This window comes from Spermophilus citellus (genome assembly GCF_964194105.1).
Source record: "Spermophilus citellus genome assembly, chromosome: 3".
In the NCBI taxonomy this organism is placed as follows: Eukaryota; Metazoa; Chordata; class Mammalia; order Rodentia; family Sciuridae; genus Spermophilus; species Spermophilus citellus.
Genome location: NC_138184.1, coordinates 216,490,596 through 216,508,476, shown reverse-complemented (window position 1 = coordinate 216,508,476; position 17,881 = coordinate 216,490,596). Strand labels below are relative to the sequence as shown.

The 17,881-nt window shown below is 38.0% G+C and overlaps 1 protein-coding gene across 1 annotated transcript in view; it reads right to left on the bottom strand.

Moving 5' to 3' along the window:
• IFT56 (intraflagellar transport 56) overlaps nt 1–16,609 on the bottom strand; it is a 66,458-nt gene extending 49,849 nt beyond the window's left edge. Inside the window, exons 1-5 of the mRNA XM_081285436.1 lie at nt 16,501–16,609; nt 15,740–15,877; nt 13,225–13,317; nt 10,898–11,012; nt 8,388–8,437 (exon numbers count right to left, since the gene is read on the bottom strand). Of these exons, the coding sequence (XP_081141562.1) occupies nt 8,388–8,437; nt 10,898–11,012; nt 13,225–13,317; nt 15,740–15,877; nt 16,501–16,503 (399 nt within the window). The 5' untranslated portion in view covers nt 16,504–16,609. The remainder of the gene's footprint in view (nt 1–8,387; nt 8,438–10,897; nt 11,013–13,224; nt 13,318–15,739; nt 15,878–16,500) is intronic.
• Between the last annotated feature and the right edge of the window lie 1,272 nt (nt 16,610–17,881).

Below are 17,881 nucleotides of genomic sequence, written 5' to 3'. Positions count from 1 at the left end.
TTTTAATGATTTTCTAAAAGCACAATAATGAACATTCATTATTTTTGTCATCAGAAGAAAAACAATAAACTATATTTCTCAAAACTGAATTAAATATTTCAACTTTTATTAATGATGGAGTAGCTTTATAGCACATTCCTCTCACCAAGAAAACTAGAAAGGCTTGAAAACTATTAAATATCTGTGTGAATTTTTTTTTGAGGCCATTGTAAATGGGGTAGTTTTCCTAGTTTCTCTTTCAGAGAATTTGTCACTGATGTACACAGCCACATCAATGTTTATTGCAGCACAATTTATAATAGCTAAATTGTGGAACCAATCTAGATGCCCTTCAGTAAATAAATGGATAGGGAAAATGTGGTATATATACACAATGGAATACTACTCAGCATTAAAAAAGAATAAAATCATGGCATTTGCAGGTAAATGGATGAAGTTGGAGAATATTATGCTAAGTGAAGTAAGCCAATCCCCAAAACTCAAATGATGAATATTTTCTCTGAGATGTGGATGCTGATCCATAATGGGGATGGGAGAGGGGAGCATAGGAAGAATGGAAGAACTTTAGATAGGGCAAAGAGAAAGGAGGGGACATGGGAGTAATAAAGACAGTGGAATGAGATGGACATCATTACCCCAAGTACATGTATGAAGACACGAATGGTGTGACTCTACTTTGTGTAGAACCAGAGACATGAAAAATTGTGCTCTATATGTGTAATATGAGTTGAAATGCATTCTGTTTTCATGTATAACAAATTAGAATAAATAAATAAATTTTTTAAAATATCTGTGTGAAGGCATTAGAAAGCTACTAAAATACTGAAGACTTCAGACACCAAGATCCACTGTAAGCCCAGCAGCTCAGGAAACTAAGGCAGGAGGATCACAAGTTTGAGGTCAGCCTCAGCAACTTAGTAAGGCCCTAAGCAACTCAGCAAGACCCTTTCTCAAAATAAAAAATAAGAAGGGGGATGTGGCCTACTGGTTAAGTGTTCCTGGGTTCAATTCCCCGAGAGAGAGAGAGAGAGAGAGAGAGAGAGAGAGAGAGAGAGAGAGAGAGAGAAAGTATTTAAGGCAGAGAGATAGAGATAAGGCTGATATTTGCCACCACTATTCTCTAAGGGCATTTGTCAATTCTCAATTGATGCTTGAGATGCTGAAAACTATGTAGAACTTCGAAAAGTCTTGTGGGCTTAATGGACAAAAATCTATCCTGGGGGCTGGGGATGTGGCTCAAGTGGTAGCGCGCTCGCCTAGCGTGCGTGCGGCCCGGGTTCGATCCTCAGCACCACATACAAATGAAGATGTTGTGTCCGCCGAGAACTAAGAAAAAATAAATAAATGTTAAAATTCTCTGTCCCGGGCTGGGGATGTGGCTCAAGCGGTAGCGCGCTCGCCTGGCATGCGTGCGGCCCGGGTTCGATCCTCAGCACCACATACCAACAAAGATGTTGTGTCCGCCGAGAACTAAAAAAAATAAATATTAAAAAATTCTCTCTCTCTCTCTCTCTCTCTCTCTCTCTCTCTCTCTCTCTCTCTCTCTCTCTCTCTCTCTCCTCTCTCACTCTCTCTTAAAAAAAAAAAAATCTATCCTGTGTGCCCGCCAAAAACAAAAGCAAATTCTCTCTGGAAGAAGACAGAATTATCCAAAGTCTCTGTATTTGTTTTTTTCTTCCTCATCTTCTTCCTCCTCTTTCTCCCCTTCTTCTTTTTCTTTTTTTATTTTCTTTTCCTCAATACAGGGACAGAACCCAAAAGTGCTTTACCACTGAGCTATATTCTCAGTCCTTTTGATTTTTTGAGATAGGGGCTTGTTAAATTACCAAGCCTGTCTTTGAACCTGTGACCCTTCTGCCTCAGCCTCCTGAAAAGCTGGGATTATAGATGTGTACCACTCTGCCTGGCCTTGTCTGTTTTTATATACAATAGCCAGCACTCAATGTAATTTAATGTATTTACTGATATGGTCAGCTCAACAAATACCTTGTACTATTCATTTTCTATTTGTCCCTATTAATCCATGTTGCCCCCCCTTGCTTTTTTTCTTTCTTGTATTCTTTAGGGATTGATTTTTTTTTTTTAAATTCCGTATTTCTGGGCTGGGGTTGTGGCTCAGATGTAGAGCGCGCACCTAGCGCGGGAAACACTGGGTTCGATCCTCAGCATCACATAAAGTAAAATAAAGACATTGTGTGTGCCTATAACTAAAAAATTTCATATTTCTCCTCCAATGGCTTGAAAAAGTTTAACCAGTAAAATAGATGAGACTTTATCTAATCAATCAGAGGTGGGGTTAGGATGGGAAGAGAACACAAATATACAAAATTTTATACCTCTTGGTATAAATTTAACACATTAAATTACCGAGTTTACCGGGACACTTATCTCCTACCAGGACACTTAATTCCATTTTCTGTAACACACTCTCTATCTATCTATCTATCTATCTATCTATCTATCTCTCCAAGAGGTATAAAAATTTGTATATTTGTGTTCTCTTCCCACCCCAAAACCACCTCTGATTCTCCTCATTGGAGGAGAAATAGGAGGCTTATCTCCATTTGACCAAAACCCAAAAATCAGTTGTCAGGAGATATAATCATTAGATGTATTATACATGGACTTTAAATATTTGTTATTGATATGTTTTAAAACTTAAATTAAAAATTGGGGACTTTTGGGCTGGGGTTGTAGCTCAGTGGTTGAGCACTTGCCTAGCATGTGTGAGGTACTGGGTTCAATACTCAACACCACACGTAAATAAATAAAACAAAGGTATTGTGTCCATCTATGACTAAAAAAAAAAAAGTTGGAGGGGGCTGAGAATATAGCTCTGTTGGTACAGTGTTTCTCTCACAAGAACAAGGCCCTGGGTTGAATCTTTCACACTGCCAAAAAAAAAAAAAAAAAAAGAGAGAGAGAGAGTTGGAAATGTTAAAAATAAAATGAAAATTTTACAAAAGAAGAACACAATAACTGAAATTAAGAATAAAGTAGATGAGTTTAATAGATGATTAGATATGACTGAAGAAAGATTAATAAAATGAAAAAAAATCTCTACAGGAAAATGTGAAAAAGGGTTTATATACAACACAATGAAAATATCTACATATGTACTTATTACTGGTGTTCTAGAAGGAAAGAAGAGGAAAATATGAGGCTGAAGAATATTTGAAGAGTTAATAACCAAACAATTTTCCAAATTAAAAAAAAAAAAGGGAGAAGGGCTAGGGATGTTGCTCAGTGGTATCGTGCCTGGTGCCTGCCTAGCATGCATGAGGTCCTGAGTTCAATCCCTAGTAGGAAAAAAAAAAAAAAAAGGAAGACACATCTGGAAACACCATAGAAAATGCACCAAGACCAAAAATTATGCACAAAGCTTAAACACAACCAGACATGTTGACACACTCCTGTAATCCCAGCCATTTGGGAGGCTGAAGCAGGAGGATTTCAAGTTCCAGACTAGTCTCAGCAATTTACTGAGGCCCTAAACACCCTAAACAACTTGGCAAGAACCTGTCTCAAATTAAAAAATAAAAATGACTGGGGATGTGGCTCAGTGGTTAAGCTACTCTAGGTTAAATTCTCAGTACCCCCCCCAAATATATATGTGTGTGTGTGTATATGTGTATGTATGTATGTGTATATATGTGTGTGTGTGTGTGTGTGTGTATGTGAATGAATATGTGTATATATACATGTGTATATTATTTACATATCTATATATCCAAGAGGTATAAAAATTTGTATATTTGTGTTCTCTTCCCACCCCAAAACCACCTCTGATTGATTAGATAAATTTTTTTCAAGCCATTGGAGGAGAAATAGGGAATTAAAAAAAATCAATCCAAAAAGAATACAAGAAAGAAAAAAGGGGAGACATGGATTCATAGGGACAAATAGAAAATGAATATTACAAGGTAGATATTGAGCTGACCATATGAGTAAAAGACATTAAATTTAGGAAATGAATCAAATATTGGAATTTTTAAAAAATAAAGATTTCAACTGGATTGAAAATCCCCAAACTCTTTTATATACTGTTTATAAGGAAGACACTTGAACTATAAGGACACAGGAAGGGAGAAAGTAAATACAATAGGATAAAGAAATACAACAAACACTGACCAAACCATCCTGTAGCTACACAAATAGACAAAGAGGAAGTTTTAGAGATAAAGAAAGACATTCATGATAATGAATGTTTCAGTCTATAAGGAGGACACAAAAATTCCAAATCTGTGTGTACTGAATAACCAATTTTGAAAATTATATCAAGTAAAAATTGGCAGAACTAGTAAAGGGAGGAAGAAACAAAGAGATAATTATAGTGCACAATTTTTTTTTTTTTTAAAGAGAGAGGGAGAGAGAGAGAGAATTTTAATATCCATTTTTTTTTGGTTCTCGGCGGACACAACATCTTTGTTGGTATGTGGTGCTGAGGATCGAACCCGGGCCGCACGCCTGCCAGGCGAGCGCGCTACCGCTTGAGCCACATCCCCAGCCCCTAGTGCACAATTTTTAAATGTACAAAAAACTTGTTTTCATATACTTCCTATGAATGATTTGATAAACTTTCTATAAAACAGTTTACCAATATCAATTAAAAGATTTAAAGTTATTCATGGGCTGGGGATGTGGCTCAAGCGGTAGCGCGCTCGCCTGGTGTGCGTGCGGCCGGGGTTGGATCCTCAGCACCACATACCAACAAAGATGTTGTGTCTGCCGAAAACTAAAAAATAAATATTAAAATTCTCTTTCTCTCTCTCTCTCTCTCTTTTAAAAAAAAAAAAAGATGTTGTGTCTGCCGAAAATGAAAAAATAAATATTAAAATTCTCTCTTTCTCTAAAAATAAAATAAAATAAATTTTAAAAAGATATTGCATCCACCTAAAACTAAAAAAAAATAATAAAAATGTTTTAAAAAATAAAAAAGTTATTCATACTCAATAAGTAAGTAAGTCTATTTCTACAACATTCAAAATGATCTATTACAACTAAAAATTAAAAGCAATTTAAAAATCAAATAAGTAGGAAATCTAAACGAATTATGGCACAAAAAAGCAATATGAAGATTCCTCAAAAAACGAATGAAAACACCACATGACCCAACTATCACCCTCCTTGGTATTTTCCCAAAAGATCTAAAATTGACATACTACAGTGATGTAGTCATGTCAATGTTTTTAGTAGCACAATGCACAATAGCTAAATTAGGAAATCAATCCAGATGTCTGTCAATAGATGAATGGATTAGGAAATTGTGATATAATGATGGAATGCTTTGAAATCATTATTTAATATTTATTTTTTAGTTGTAGTTGGACATATACCTTTATTTTATTTATTTATTTTTATGTGGTGCTGAGGATCAAACCCAGGACCTCGAACATGCTAGGTGAATGCTCTACTGCTGAGCTACAACCTAAGCCCAGTGAAATCATTTTTAAAATTATGGTTTGAAGCCTATTTAGTGATGCAGGAATATGTTTATAAAATAAAGGTAAGTGAACAAAAGCAAAGTACAAAAATACATATTCAGCATGAATCTTGTTCCGCACAACAAAGTAACAAATAGCAAAAATGCATATAAAAGTTATTCTTTAAAAAATGCCATCAAATTAAAAAGCTTCTGTACACCTAAAGAAGCTTTTAAGAGCCTAAAAAGAGGCTACAGAATGAACAAAAATCTTGGCTACCTACTTTTCTGGAAGGGGATTAATATCCAGAATATACAAAGAACTCAATAAATTTAACTTCAAAAAATAAACAACCAATCAACAATGGGCAAAAGAGCTAAACAGAAACTTCTCAAAGAAGAAACACAAATGGCCAACAAATATATGAAAACAATGTGCAATATCTCTAGCAATCAGGGAAATGTGAATCAAAGCTACAAAAAGATTCCATCTTACTGCAGTCAGAATGGCAAGGAGCAAGAATATGAACAACAGGGCTGGGGAAGTAGCTCAGTTAGTAGAGTGCTTGCCTCACATGCACAAGGCCCTGGGTTCAAGCCCCAGCACCACACACACACAAAAAGAATACAAACATCAACAAATGCTTGCAAGGTTGTGGGGGGAAAAGACACTTGTACACTGCTGGTGGGGCTACACTCCTACAACAACTCTGGAAAGCAATATGAAGATTCCTCAAAAAATGGATGAAAACACCACATGACCCAACTATCACTCTCCTTGGTATTTTCCCAAAAGATCTAAAATTGACATACTACAGTGATGCAGTCATGTCAATGTTTTTTAGTAGCACAATGCACAATAGCTAAATCAGGAAATCAATCCAGATGCCTATCAATAGATGACTGGATTAAGAAATTGTTATATATAATATAGGTGTACACACACACACACACACACACACACACACAATGGTGTTCTACTCAGTCATAAAAGAATGAAATTTGGCATTTGCTGGTAAATGGATGGAGATGGAGAATATTATGTTAAGTGAAATTAGCCAAATTCAGAAACTCAAAGGTCAAAAGCTTTCTCTCACATGTGGAAGCAAGAGTAAAATAAGGGAAAGGGGGAGAGAAGGATAGAATAACATAAAGAACCAATCAAATACAAATTAATAGATGAATGAAATAATGTCTAGTAGAGGAAGGAGAATGGGAGAGGGGAGGGAAGACAGGAAGGAAAAGGTGGGATCATGAACTGAAATCGATTTCCAAGCATCTATGAATTTGTCGGGATGAACCCTACTACTATAACTATAAAGTTCTAATAAAAAATATCTATCCTAGAAGAGATATTCTAAAAGATTAAAAAGTAGTTATTTTAAAAATATTTTTTAGTTGTAGTTGACACAATACCTTTATTTTATTTTATTTATTTATATGCGGTGCTGAGGATCGCACCCAGGGCCTCGCATGTGCTAGGCAGCACTCTACTGCCGAGCCACAACCGAAGCCCAGAAAGGTAGTTACTTTTTAATATGGTAGATATTATTTCACTTGCTCTTTTCCTTACTTATATTTTGTTTAATAGAATAAATGGGTATAAATTTTATATTTCCAAAAATTATAACTTGGGGCTGGGGTTGTGGCTCACAGTAGAGTACTCGCCTAGCACATGTGAGGCCCTGGTTTGATTCTCAGCACCACATAAAAATAAATAAATATGGGCTGGGGATGTGGCTCAAGCGGTAGCGCGCTCGCCTGGCATGCGTGCGACCCGGGTTCGATCCTCAGCACCACAAACCAACAAAGATGTTGTGTCCGCCGAGAACTAAAAAAAAATAAATATTTTTTAAAAAAATAAAATAAAATAAAATAAATAAATAAAGGTATTGTGTCCAGTTACAACTGTAAAATGAATATTTTTTAAAAATTATAACTTAAAATATAACATTATAATGATCAAAATTACTGCCCTAAGGCAATTATGAAAAATGTATATTTATTTCTATGAGTCAGAGCAAGGTACCTCTGAGTCTGTTTCCTAAGAGATGAGAGGATAGTCGAAGCACACTAACATTCTTAAATGACTGCTCTCTAAGAATAACTAAAACTTAACACCTCTGAATAAATTAAGAGGGTAAAGAACATTAATGATGGGAACCAATAAAATTAACATCTATATTCCACTTATTCTAGAAATGCTATCAACAGGAATTTATAGTTAATTGCCTTTCTCTATTGTTAGGTTGTTGTTGTTGTTGTCTTTGGTACCAGGGATCGAACTCAGGGGCATTGGATCATTGAGTCACATCCCAAGCCCATTTTTAGAGAGAGAGAGAGAGAGAGAGAGAGAGAGAAAGAGAGAGGGAATTTTTTAATATTTATTTTTCAGTTCTTGGCGGACACAACATCTTTGTTTGTATGTGGTGCTAAGGATCGAACCTGGGCCACATGCATGCCAGGCGAGCGCGCTACCGCTTGAGCCACCGCTTGAGCCATATCCCCCCAAGCCCATTTTTGTATTTTATTTAGAGACAGGGTCTCACTGAGTTGCTTAGTGCCTGGCTTTTGCTGAGGCTGGCTTTGAACTCATGACCCTCCTGTCTCAGCCTCCCGAGCTGCTGGAATTACAGGCTTGCTCCACCATACCCAGCCGCCTTTCTCTATTGTTAACAGAAGAAAATAAGAGAAAAATATTGTTAAAACAAAAACATTTTTGAGCCAAATGTCAGAATCACTGGGTGTTCAGTACACGTCTATAATCCCATCATCTCAGGAGGCTGAGGCAAGAGGATTGTGAGTTCAAAGCCAGCCTCAGCAAAAACAAGGCACTAAGTAACTCAGTGAGATCCTCTCTCTAAATAAAATACAAAATAGGGCTGGGGATGTAGCTCAGTGGTTGAGTGCCCCTGAGTTTAATCCCTGATACCAAAAAAGAAAATTGAAATGAAAACATAAATACCTTGTGGGCCAAATGGAAGAGCAGGCGATTTTGGAGTCGACTTTTAGGAGCTGAAAAAAAAAGATCCAAGTTGCTTGTTAAAAAATTCAAGAGTCTATGGCACTTAATCCCTTTTAAAAAAATAAAATGATTCTCAGATGAATTTCCCTAAATCCTTATCTATCTGATCCTGAGATGTGTCTACTGTAATGAATATTGAGTCTGATCTCCACCTGGAGTAGTAACAGCAACATCAAGACCAAGAGAAATGTTCTAAGAGTCTGCTCTTCCCCACCACTTGTTCTGATTCTATTATGTTGTCCAAGAGCACAGCAGCCCATTTTGGTATTGTTCATATATTGAACCAAACAATGTTAGCAGACAATTGTGGTCATCTCTGTATGCGCATGAATCCACTCGCATTCAGTTTTTCAACCCAGTATTCTTTTTCAATTCCTTTTTGAAATCTTCTTTTCCACAATTATATGTCATATTTTCCTAATAGCCCAGACTTTTATCTCTTGGGTCCTCTACCATAGTGATGTACCACACTTAAACAGGCAGCCAAACAAAGGTTAACATCTTTCAAGTTCCAAATATCCTTTGTACTCTTAGAAATTTTCCTATTCTGAGGGGCACTCAACCACTGAGCCACATCCCCAGCCTTATTTCCTATTTTATATTTTATTTAGAGACAGGGTCTCATTGAGTTGCTTAGTACCTCACTGTTACTGAGGCTGGCTTTGAACTCTCTAAATAAAATACAAAATAGGGCTGCCTCCTGCCTCAGACTCCCAAGCTGCTGGGATTACATGCATGCTCCACTGCACCCAGCTAATTCTTCATCCCTTTTACAAAAAAAGAAAAAAAAAATCACACTTTAAAGCATATAAATATGTGTGTGTGTGTGTGTGTGTGTGTGTGCGCGCGCGCTTTGAAATAGAAATAGCTACCTTGATCACTTTTTATGTGTATAACACTCTTTTAAGCACAAAGTCTAGAAACATAACAGCAAACATCTTAAAGGACCTTATGATTAAATTAGGAAAAAATACACTAATACATATAAAACACTTTGAGTACAAATCAAGAAAGGCTTCAAGTTGGGTATGGTGGCACATGCCTTGGAAGGCTGAAGCAGGATGATTGCAAGTTCAAAGTCAGCCTCAGCAACTTAGGAAGACTTTGTCTCATAAAAAAGGTAAAAAGAGGGCTGGGGATGTGGCTCAAGCGGTAGCGCGCTTGCCTGGCATGCACACGGCGCTGGGTTCGATCCTCAGCACCACATAAAAATAAAATAAAGATGTTGTGTTCACCGAAAACTAAAAAATAAATATTAAAAATTCTCTCTTTTTCTCTCTCTCTTTTAAAAACAAACAAACAAAAAAAAGGTAAAAAGAGCTATGGATATAGCTCAGCAGTAAAGTACCCCAAAGCTGGTAAATCCCATATATATATATACAAAGGCTTCAAGTTACACATTTCAATGAAGATTAATATGTACACACACACACACACACACACACACACACACACACACACACACACGCCCCTGTCTTCATGTCTTTGTATATGTGTGTGTATGAATTCCTCCCTGGAATGTATTCATCCCTAACAAATTTCCTAACATTCCCTTACCTACCACTTCTCTAAATTTCCTTGAACTTAATTTGATTTATACTCTAATTATCCTTATTCCTTTCCCCAATAATTCTGCTTCCCCTTACTCTTGTTTACAAATTTGAATGCAATCCTCCTGAGATGACTGTCATGACTACAATGGAAAGTATCGGGATTCCTCAAGCTAAAGTTACTGGGTTTCTCACTCAGAAATTGGGAAAGAAACCATGAAATCTAAGCCGAAAGAGCCTGAACACCTATATCACAGCATGAATGTCCTACTGTGATGGGACCTAAGAGATACCTTCCCTTTCTTTTCTCTCATCCTCCTGCTTTGGGCTGTAGCTTCTTGGATGCAGGCTGATGGGGGCGGGGTATTAGTGTGAGGGTGGAATTAACTATTCCTTTCAACACAGATCAAATCCAATATATTTTTCCTCCTGTGGTACTGGGGATCAAACCTGGGACTTTCACAGAGCTACACTTCAGCCCTATTGTTTTAAAACAAATTTTGTTAAAATTATAAGACAGGATCTTGTTAAATTGCTCAGACTGACCTTGAACTTGTGATCCTGTGCCTCAGCCTCCCAAGTAGCTGCAATTACAGATGTGCACCACTACACCCAGTTCAGATTCAGTACTTTTTGAAAAATAAATCTACTTTTTAGCTTTCTAATGTAAGTTGGTTCTTGCTTCAATAATCAAAGAATAAAAGAAGCTTTAAAATCTCCAAAATTGGGGCTGGGGTTGGGGCTCAGCAGTAGAGCGCTCGCCTAGCATGTGCAAGGCTCTGGGTTTGATCCTCAGCACCACATAAAAATAAGTAAATAATAAATAATAAGTTATTAAAATCTCCAAAATGACTCTTACTCTGAGTGAAGAGTATCAAATATAAAAAAGAATTAATTTACCTTTAAATCCAGCTGCTTCAGCTTGTTTATACATGCCAAGGAAAAAGTAGGTGCAGGCAAGGTTCACCCAGACTTCAGGATTGCAATTTTCCTCTTTTGTTGCATTTTCATATTCCTGAAATACATGTAAAGTGGTGATCTCATTTTGGCAGTAAAGCAATTGATAGGCCATCCTTCTGTAAGGAAATAAGATTTCTTACTCAGATAGGACAACTTCCCATTTAGAGGATCTTACCAACTCCTCATTCTGTGCCTTAAAAAGTGAGATACTGAAGCTGAAACTCAATCCTCCCGATGCAGGGCTATTGTGCACTTAAGTCTACACTAGGTTTCCCCTCTCCATGTTTAACACTGATAATGATAACAAACTACAGACATGAAAAATAACAAAAATATTTTATTTTTGCTAACTTAAAAAGACATATAAAAGTTAAATACTGGGCTGGGATTGTAACTTATATAGGGTACAGCACTTGCCTAGCATGTGTGAGGAACTGGGTTCAATCCTCAGCACCAAATATAAATAAATAAATAAAATAAAGGTATTATGTCCATCTACAACTAAAAATATTTTTAAAAAAACTTAAATACTTAGATTCAATTAACTTAAAATCTGATAGCTTTAATGCACTTTAATTTTATTTCATTCTATTTCATTTTATCTATTTCAGAGGTAAAATGCTTGCTCAGCCTGCATGAGGTTCTGGGTTTGATCCCTAGTACTACCAAATGAAATTTTTTTTTCATTCATTGTATTTATTTCCAGTTTTGGTAATTTTTGTTAATTTGTCTTTATTTTTAAAAAATACTTTTTAGTTGTAGATGGACACAATACCTTTATTTATTTATTTTTATGTGATGCTGAGGATTAAACTCAGTGCCTCACATGTGCTAGGCAAGTGCTCTACCACCGAGCCACACCCCCAATTCTTAATTTGTCTTTATGTTTAAAAAGGTATTTAGGGGCTGGGATTGTGGCTCAGCAGTAGAGTGCTCGCCTAGCACGGGTGGGACCAGGGTTGGATCCTCAGCAACACATAAAAATAAAGGCATTGTGTTGTGTCCATCTACACCTAAAAAATAAATATTAAAAAAAAATAGTGGTAAAAAGGTATTTAGCCTCACATGCACAAGGCCCTGGGTTCAATCCCCAGCACCACATACACACACAAAAAAGGCATTTAATTTCTTACCAAGGATCCTTTCTGAGATTCACTTTGTTAACCGAATTTTCCACATACTCTTTCTTGTTTTTCTCAAACACCTTTGTTTATTTTTGTACTACATTTAGGTTACTTTTTTCCCCTATATCTTTCACAAACAATAACCAGCTTCCATTCTGTCCTTTACATATTTCTTTTTCCTTCAAGAATCTTGTTTCCTTTGTTCTTCAACTTACCTCCTCATTACCTGGCCTTGGATATTTTAATTTCTGTTATGCAGTCTTCAAATTCTTTTTAAAAACTTTTTAAATATACTTTTATTTTATTTATTCATTTTATGTGGTGCTGAGGATCAAACCCAGCGGCCCGCATATGCTAGATGAGCACTCTAACCTGAGCTCCAGCCCCAACCCCAGCCTTTTAGGTTATATTTTGAATAAGAATATATGGGAAATGTTTCAGCAATTTCATTTATAAATAAAAATTGCTTGACATAAGGCATCTATAATTTTATTTAGACCCATATTCCTACGTATTAATCATTGCAGATGGGATAGGGTTTGCAATGATCAAGAAAAATGATTAACAAAGAAATGATACTTACAATAATAAAAAAAATTACATAAAGATCATACAATCTTGTTTATTGTCTTAAAATAACCAAGCAAAATAAAAGTGAAATTCTTAACAAGATGCATACTCACACGCTGGAATACATATATAGATTTCTGAATCAATACATTTTATTTATTTATTTTGGGGGGTTTGGTACCAGGAATTGAATCGTGGCCACTGAGCCACATCCCCAGCCTTATTTTGTATTTTATTTAGAGACAGGGTCTCACTGAGTTTCTTAGTGCCTCGCTTTTGCTGAGGCTGGCTTTGAACTCACGATCCTCCTGCCTCAGCCTCCTTGAGCCGCTGGGATTACAGGTGTGTAATATCCTGCCCAGCTTAAATCAATACATTTTTTAAAAAGCCAGTGGGGACCTCTATTAATAAAGAAGTAGGACAGGGGACAGCAGATAGGGTGATTTTGGTTTTCTGTTTTTACTTTGTTTCCCTCCATACTGTTTGAATTTTACATGAATAGATGTTATTATAATACAAGCTTAATAATATTTTAAACACATTCCTGTTAGACTGTTTTTTAATTTTACTAACCTCTAAAGCTCTCTTGTAGTCACCCAGGTGAAAAGCACAGTATCCAATCCACAAATTAGTATCCTCTTCTTGTTCTCCAACGTGACGTTTAAACTTCAGGTTTAAAGTTCATTAAAAAAAAAATCATGAAAAACTTTGAACAGTAAATCCTCCATTTTAAAAACTGCTATGTTAAGGGCTAAGAATATAGCTCAGTTGGTAGAGTTTTTGCCTTGCATGCACAAGGCCCTGGGTTCGATCCTCAGCACCAAAAAACAAAAACAAAACAAAACAAACAAACAAAAAAAACTCTGCTATGTTAAGTTACTACTCAATTTTCAGCAAGCTAAGTAGTACATGCAGAACTGTGCATTCATTGTGCCTTTACTTACAATACTCAGCACAGTTACCTTCCAACAGTCTCAGAATTTGTATCTTCAAATATTTCACACTTGTTTTTCTGTACTCATTGACACCTTACTCCAGAAAGTATGTGAGTTATCTAATAATTCTGGATGATATGTATGGAACAAAATAATTGGGTGAAATAGTTAAAGTCAAGAACTAAAGGTCAGAGAGGCTAAGCAAGGAATTCAAGATCACACAGTCTGTATAAGTGGTGACAGGGACTTAAAAGTAGTCTGCCTCCAAAGCCCGTATTCCCAACCTCCATGCTTACTGCATTCAACCTCATTCTTCCACACACAAGCACACACATATTTATTAATAATGCACTGAGGACAAAGTGTTAATTCATTCTATTACCCTTGACTTGGGTCATTTACCAAGTCTAAAGGAGCTACAATATACAGAAGACTGGCTTCATTTATGTCCACTATGAACAAATATTTATGAATTACTCAACCAATAAAGGAAAAATCCCATTTTGGAGGAATAGACTGAGACTTTGAAAGAGGATTTTTTTTTTTGGGCTGGGGATGTGGCTCAAGCGGTAGCGCGCTGGCCTGGTATGCGCGCTGGCCTGGTATGCGTGCGGCCTGGATTCGATCCTCAGCACCACATACAAACAAAGATGTTGTGTCCACCGAAAACTAAAAAATAAATATTAAAAAAAAAATTCTCTCTCTTAAAAAAAAAAGAGGATGTTTTTGTTTTGTTTTTACTCTACAGTGTGATAAATCAATAGTGAGCCAATACATGTTCATAGAGTATCACCACAGTGGCTCAGTCACCCCAAGAGGAAGACATCTCTTAGATACCTTTTTGTCTAGGATAAGAATTTACTCTTCTCACCAAATGCTATGAATTTTAATATAGTGCCTTAAATCTGGAGGATTTCTTGAATAATTACCCCTGAATTTGCCCCAGGAATTCCCTGGGGAATTTAAATTCCAAACTCTAATAGTTACCATTCCCCACTCTAATTAGCTACCTGAGAATGTAGGCATAGAGCAGATTACCCCTGCCAATTTAGAGGTCTTAAATTATACAATAAAAAATGTCGTTGCCTTAAAGAAAAGAGAGAAAATAGAATGACAAAAAATAGACTTATACAGTCAATCCACTGATTGATAGAGTTAGCAGGTCCTTCCAAGTCGACCCCCACAAATGCAAAGATGAGTTGCCACTAAAAAAGCTAACTACTGTGCTCACTACCTAAGCACTAGTAAGACAGGGAAGACTGGGAAATAAAAGTAAAGTTAATTGAAACAATTATTATAGATAGATTTGTAGCAATATAGCAAGAGTAATGTTTTGGAGAAATGATTGCAGCCCCACACAACCAGACCACCCTGTCCAAACTCTTCATCTTCTGGTGTACTCCTACACTCTCCTCTAGCTTCTCAAAAAACAGTTTCTCCAAAATACAATCTCTGTGGACCATCTACATTAGAGGCACTTAGACTACTTACCTAAAATGCAGATTCCTGAGGACCACTGCAGACCTAAAGAATCAGAATTGCTAATGCAGGAGTTCAGGAAGACAAGCATCTTGGTAACTACTCTAGGTATTTCCAAAACATACTAAAAGGTGAGAACTATTGAGGCTGGGCATGTAACTCAGTGGTAGAGTTTATGCTGGATTTCTGGATTCTATCTCCAGTAGTGTGTGTGTGCACAGGGGGTGGGGGTTAGCCCTACTGCCATAGAGATTTGAAAGGCTTTTTATATTATCAAAATATGAACATGGTAGAATTGTTCAAATTTTACCAAAATTTTATTACATAATAGAACTAATAATGCCAAGGAGTTAGGATAAATAATGTGAGAAATGAAACTGTATTAAGTGTCACTCCATATTTTTAGGTTGAATCCACTATCTGTGAAAGGAGACACAATCAAAGTGGCCCTTAAGAAAGAAGTTGTTTTTGTTATTGTTGTTTTTAAAGTTCATCTTCAGTCAGGTTTATAGTTAACTTGGAATCTGCAACTTACCAGATTTACTAGGTGTTTCCTTGAAGAAACCCCATAATGCATCCACCTGTTACAACAACATAGCAACCAGCATTCACCTGAACATTCATCTACAGTCTAGTATTTACCAAGTCAAGAAGCAATCTTCTTTGGACCTTACCTCCAATAGGGTAATAGCGCCAGTGAAATCTCTTTGTGAAAGTAGCTCCTCTAGTTTTGGAATCTTCCTACCTTTCTTCTTTCTTTTGTCAGAGTGCGGTACTTCCCCGCCTACGGCAGGCTTGGCCCTTGAAAGCATCTGCAAAAGAAACGACGAAGACAACTGAAGGGTCCAGTTTCTTTCTTTTTTTTAATATTTATTTTTTAGTATTTGGCGGACACAACATCTTTGTTTGTATGTGGTGCTGAGGATCGAACCCGGGCCGCACGCATGCCAGGCGAGCGCGCTACCGCTTGAACCACATCCCCAGCCCCTGAAGGGTCCAATTTCGATGGTCCGTTTTAAACTGAGTGACAGCTCCACGATTTGCAAGTCAAATCCTTAACAACAAATTTGAAGTCTATTCAAATTCTTTTGGAAGCACTGCATTTTCCTAAGAGGACCATCACTCTGTACTTGAGCTGAACCCAACAGCTACTCCCAACTTCTTTACCCATTGAAGACGCTTCCACGCAGCTTTTGTCACCTCGGCCTCCCCTTGCTCTGCTGTCCATCCCGTGTGCAGCTCAGGTGTGGGGAAATGGAGAAGCAGGAGGGAGGGAAGCGTCAAGGCATATAGGTCTGCATCCCTCCATACTCCCGTGGGAACACAGAAGGCTGGAGGGACCAGCCTCTGCAGACACACCCGGACGGTACCTCAAAGTGTGCCGGGAGTCTCTAGCCTCCAGCCCCGGATCCCTTTACTATCCAGAGCCACTAACCATCTTGGCGTCGTCCCCGTGAGCCCTCTCTGCAGATAGTCAGCAAAGGCCGCGCCTCCGCTGGGCGCCGCATCCACACAGCTCGATCGGTCTCCACGGCAACCCCGCCAGCGGCTGGTCCCTGTGAGAAAAGAGCTCGTCGGAGAACCAGCGACCTCCGCTTTTTGGTTCCGTACCACTTCCGCCGTGGACAAGTGGACGTTCGTCTCTTGGGAGGAGAGCGACGTTCTTTGTGCTGAGAGCGAGTTTGGCTGTGTCTCTATTTACGAATTTGCTTTAGGAAAAGACTAATTAGAAAGGCATTGATTTTCAAATGCAAGGTCCTTGGGAGATATATTTCCGAGGACCACTTCCGTTTTGGATTTGGGCTCCATAGCAACCCTGGGCTCTGACACCTTCTCTGTGTCTCCTGCTAGGGAGGGAGGAGAACCGAGGGCGTTGACATTTGGACGCGGAAGTAGAACCCAAACCGCTTCTTATCTGCTTAGTTACGCCCCCACACTATAAGGAAATGTGATAAATATTTGCTCCTGGCTGGGCTCTGTGGGACATGCAGCTCTCCCAGTGGCTGGGGAGGCTGCGGCAGCAGGATCACGAGTTCAAAGCCAGCCTCAGCAAGTTAGCAAGGCCCTAAGCAACTTGGGAGACGTCTCAAAATAAAAAATTAAAAGGACTGGAGATGTGCATCAGTGGTAAAGTGCACCTCTATTCAATCCCAATAATGCGTCCCCAAAGGTATTTCACTCCCGAACCCAGTTAGCAGGGCAGCAAAAGTAGTCTTCAAAAATCACCAAACCATGCAATGCTGGAGCTGGCAGGCACTTTAGCAGACACCCAGCCAACCTCTTAGAATTAACAGACTAAAGTAGCCTCGCGTGGTGGTGCAGACTTGTAATCCCAGCCACAGGGGAGGCTGAGTCAAGAGGATCTCAAGTTAGAGGCCAGCTTCGGCAATTTAGTGAGAACCTGTCTCGAAAATTTAAAAAAATAAAAATAAAAAAGGGCTGAGGATGTGGCTCAGTGGTAAAGAGCCTCTGGGTTCAATACCCAGTACCAAAAAGGGGGGGGGGGAATGGGAATATAATTCAGCAATAAGGAGCCCCTAGGTTTAATCTTTATGGTGTGTCCGCGCAGGTACACACATACAAATTAACAGACTAAAGGACTAACATATTATTAGTTAACTAACAAATTGAGTGACTATTAACTTGGGTGTGGTAAAGTATTCCCTGAATAACCAGTCCTGTGAAAATTCAAGTGTACCACAAACTCATGGAAGGTAAGTATGATTTCTTAGAGTCCTTTGCTCCTGCTCCAGCCACAGTCCTTCCTGTCACTCCCTGAATCGGTTTAAGAATGAATGCTTAGGGCTGGGGTTGTG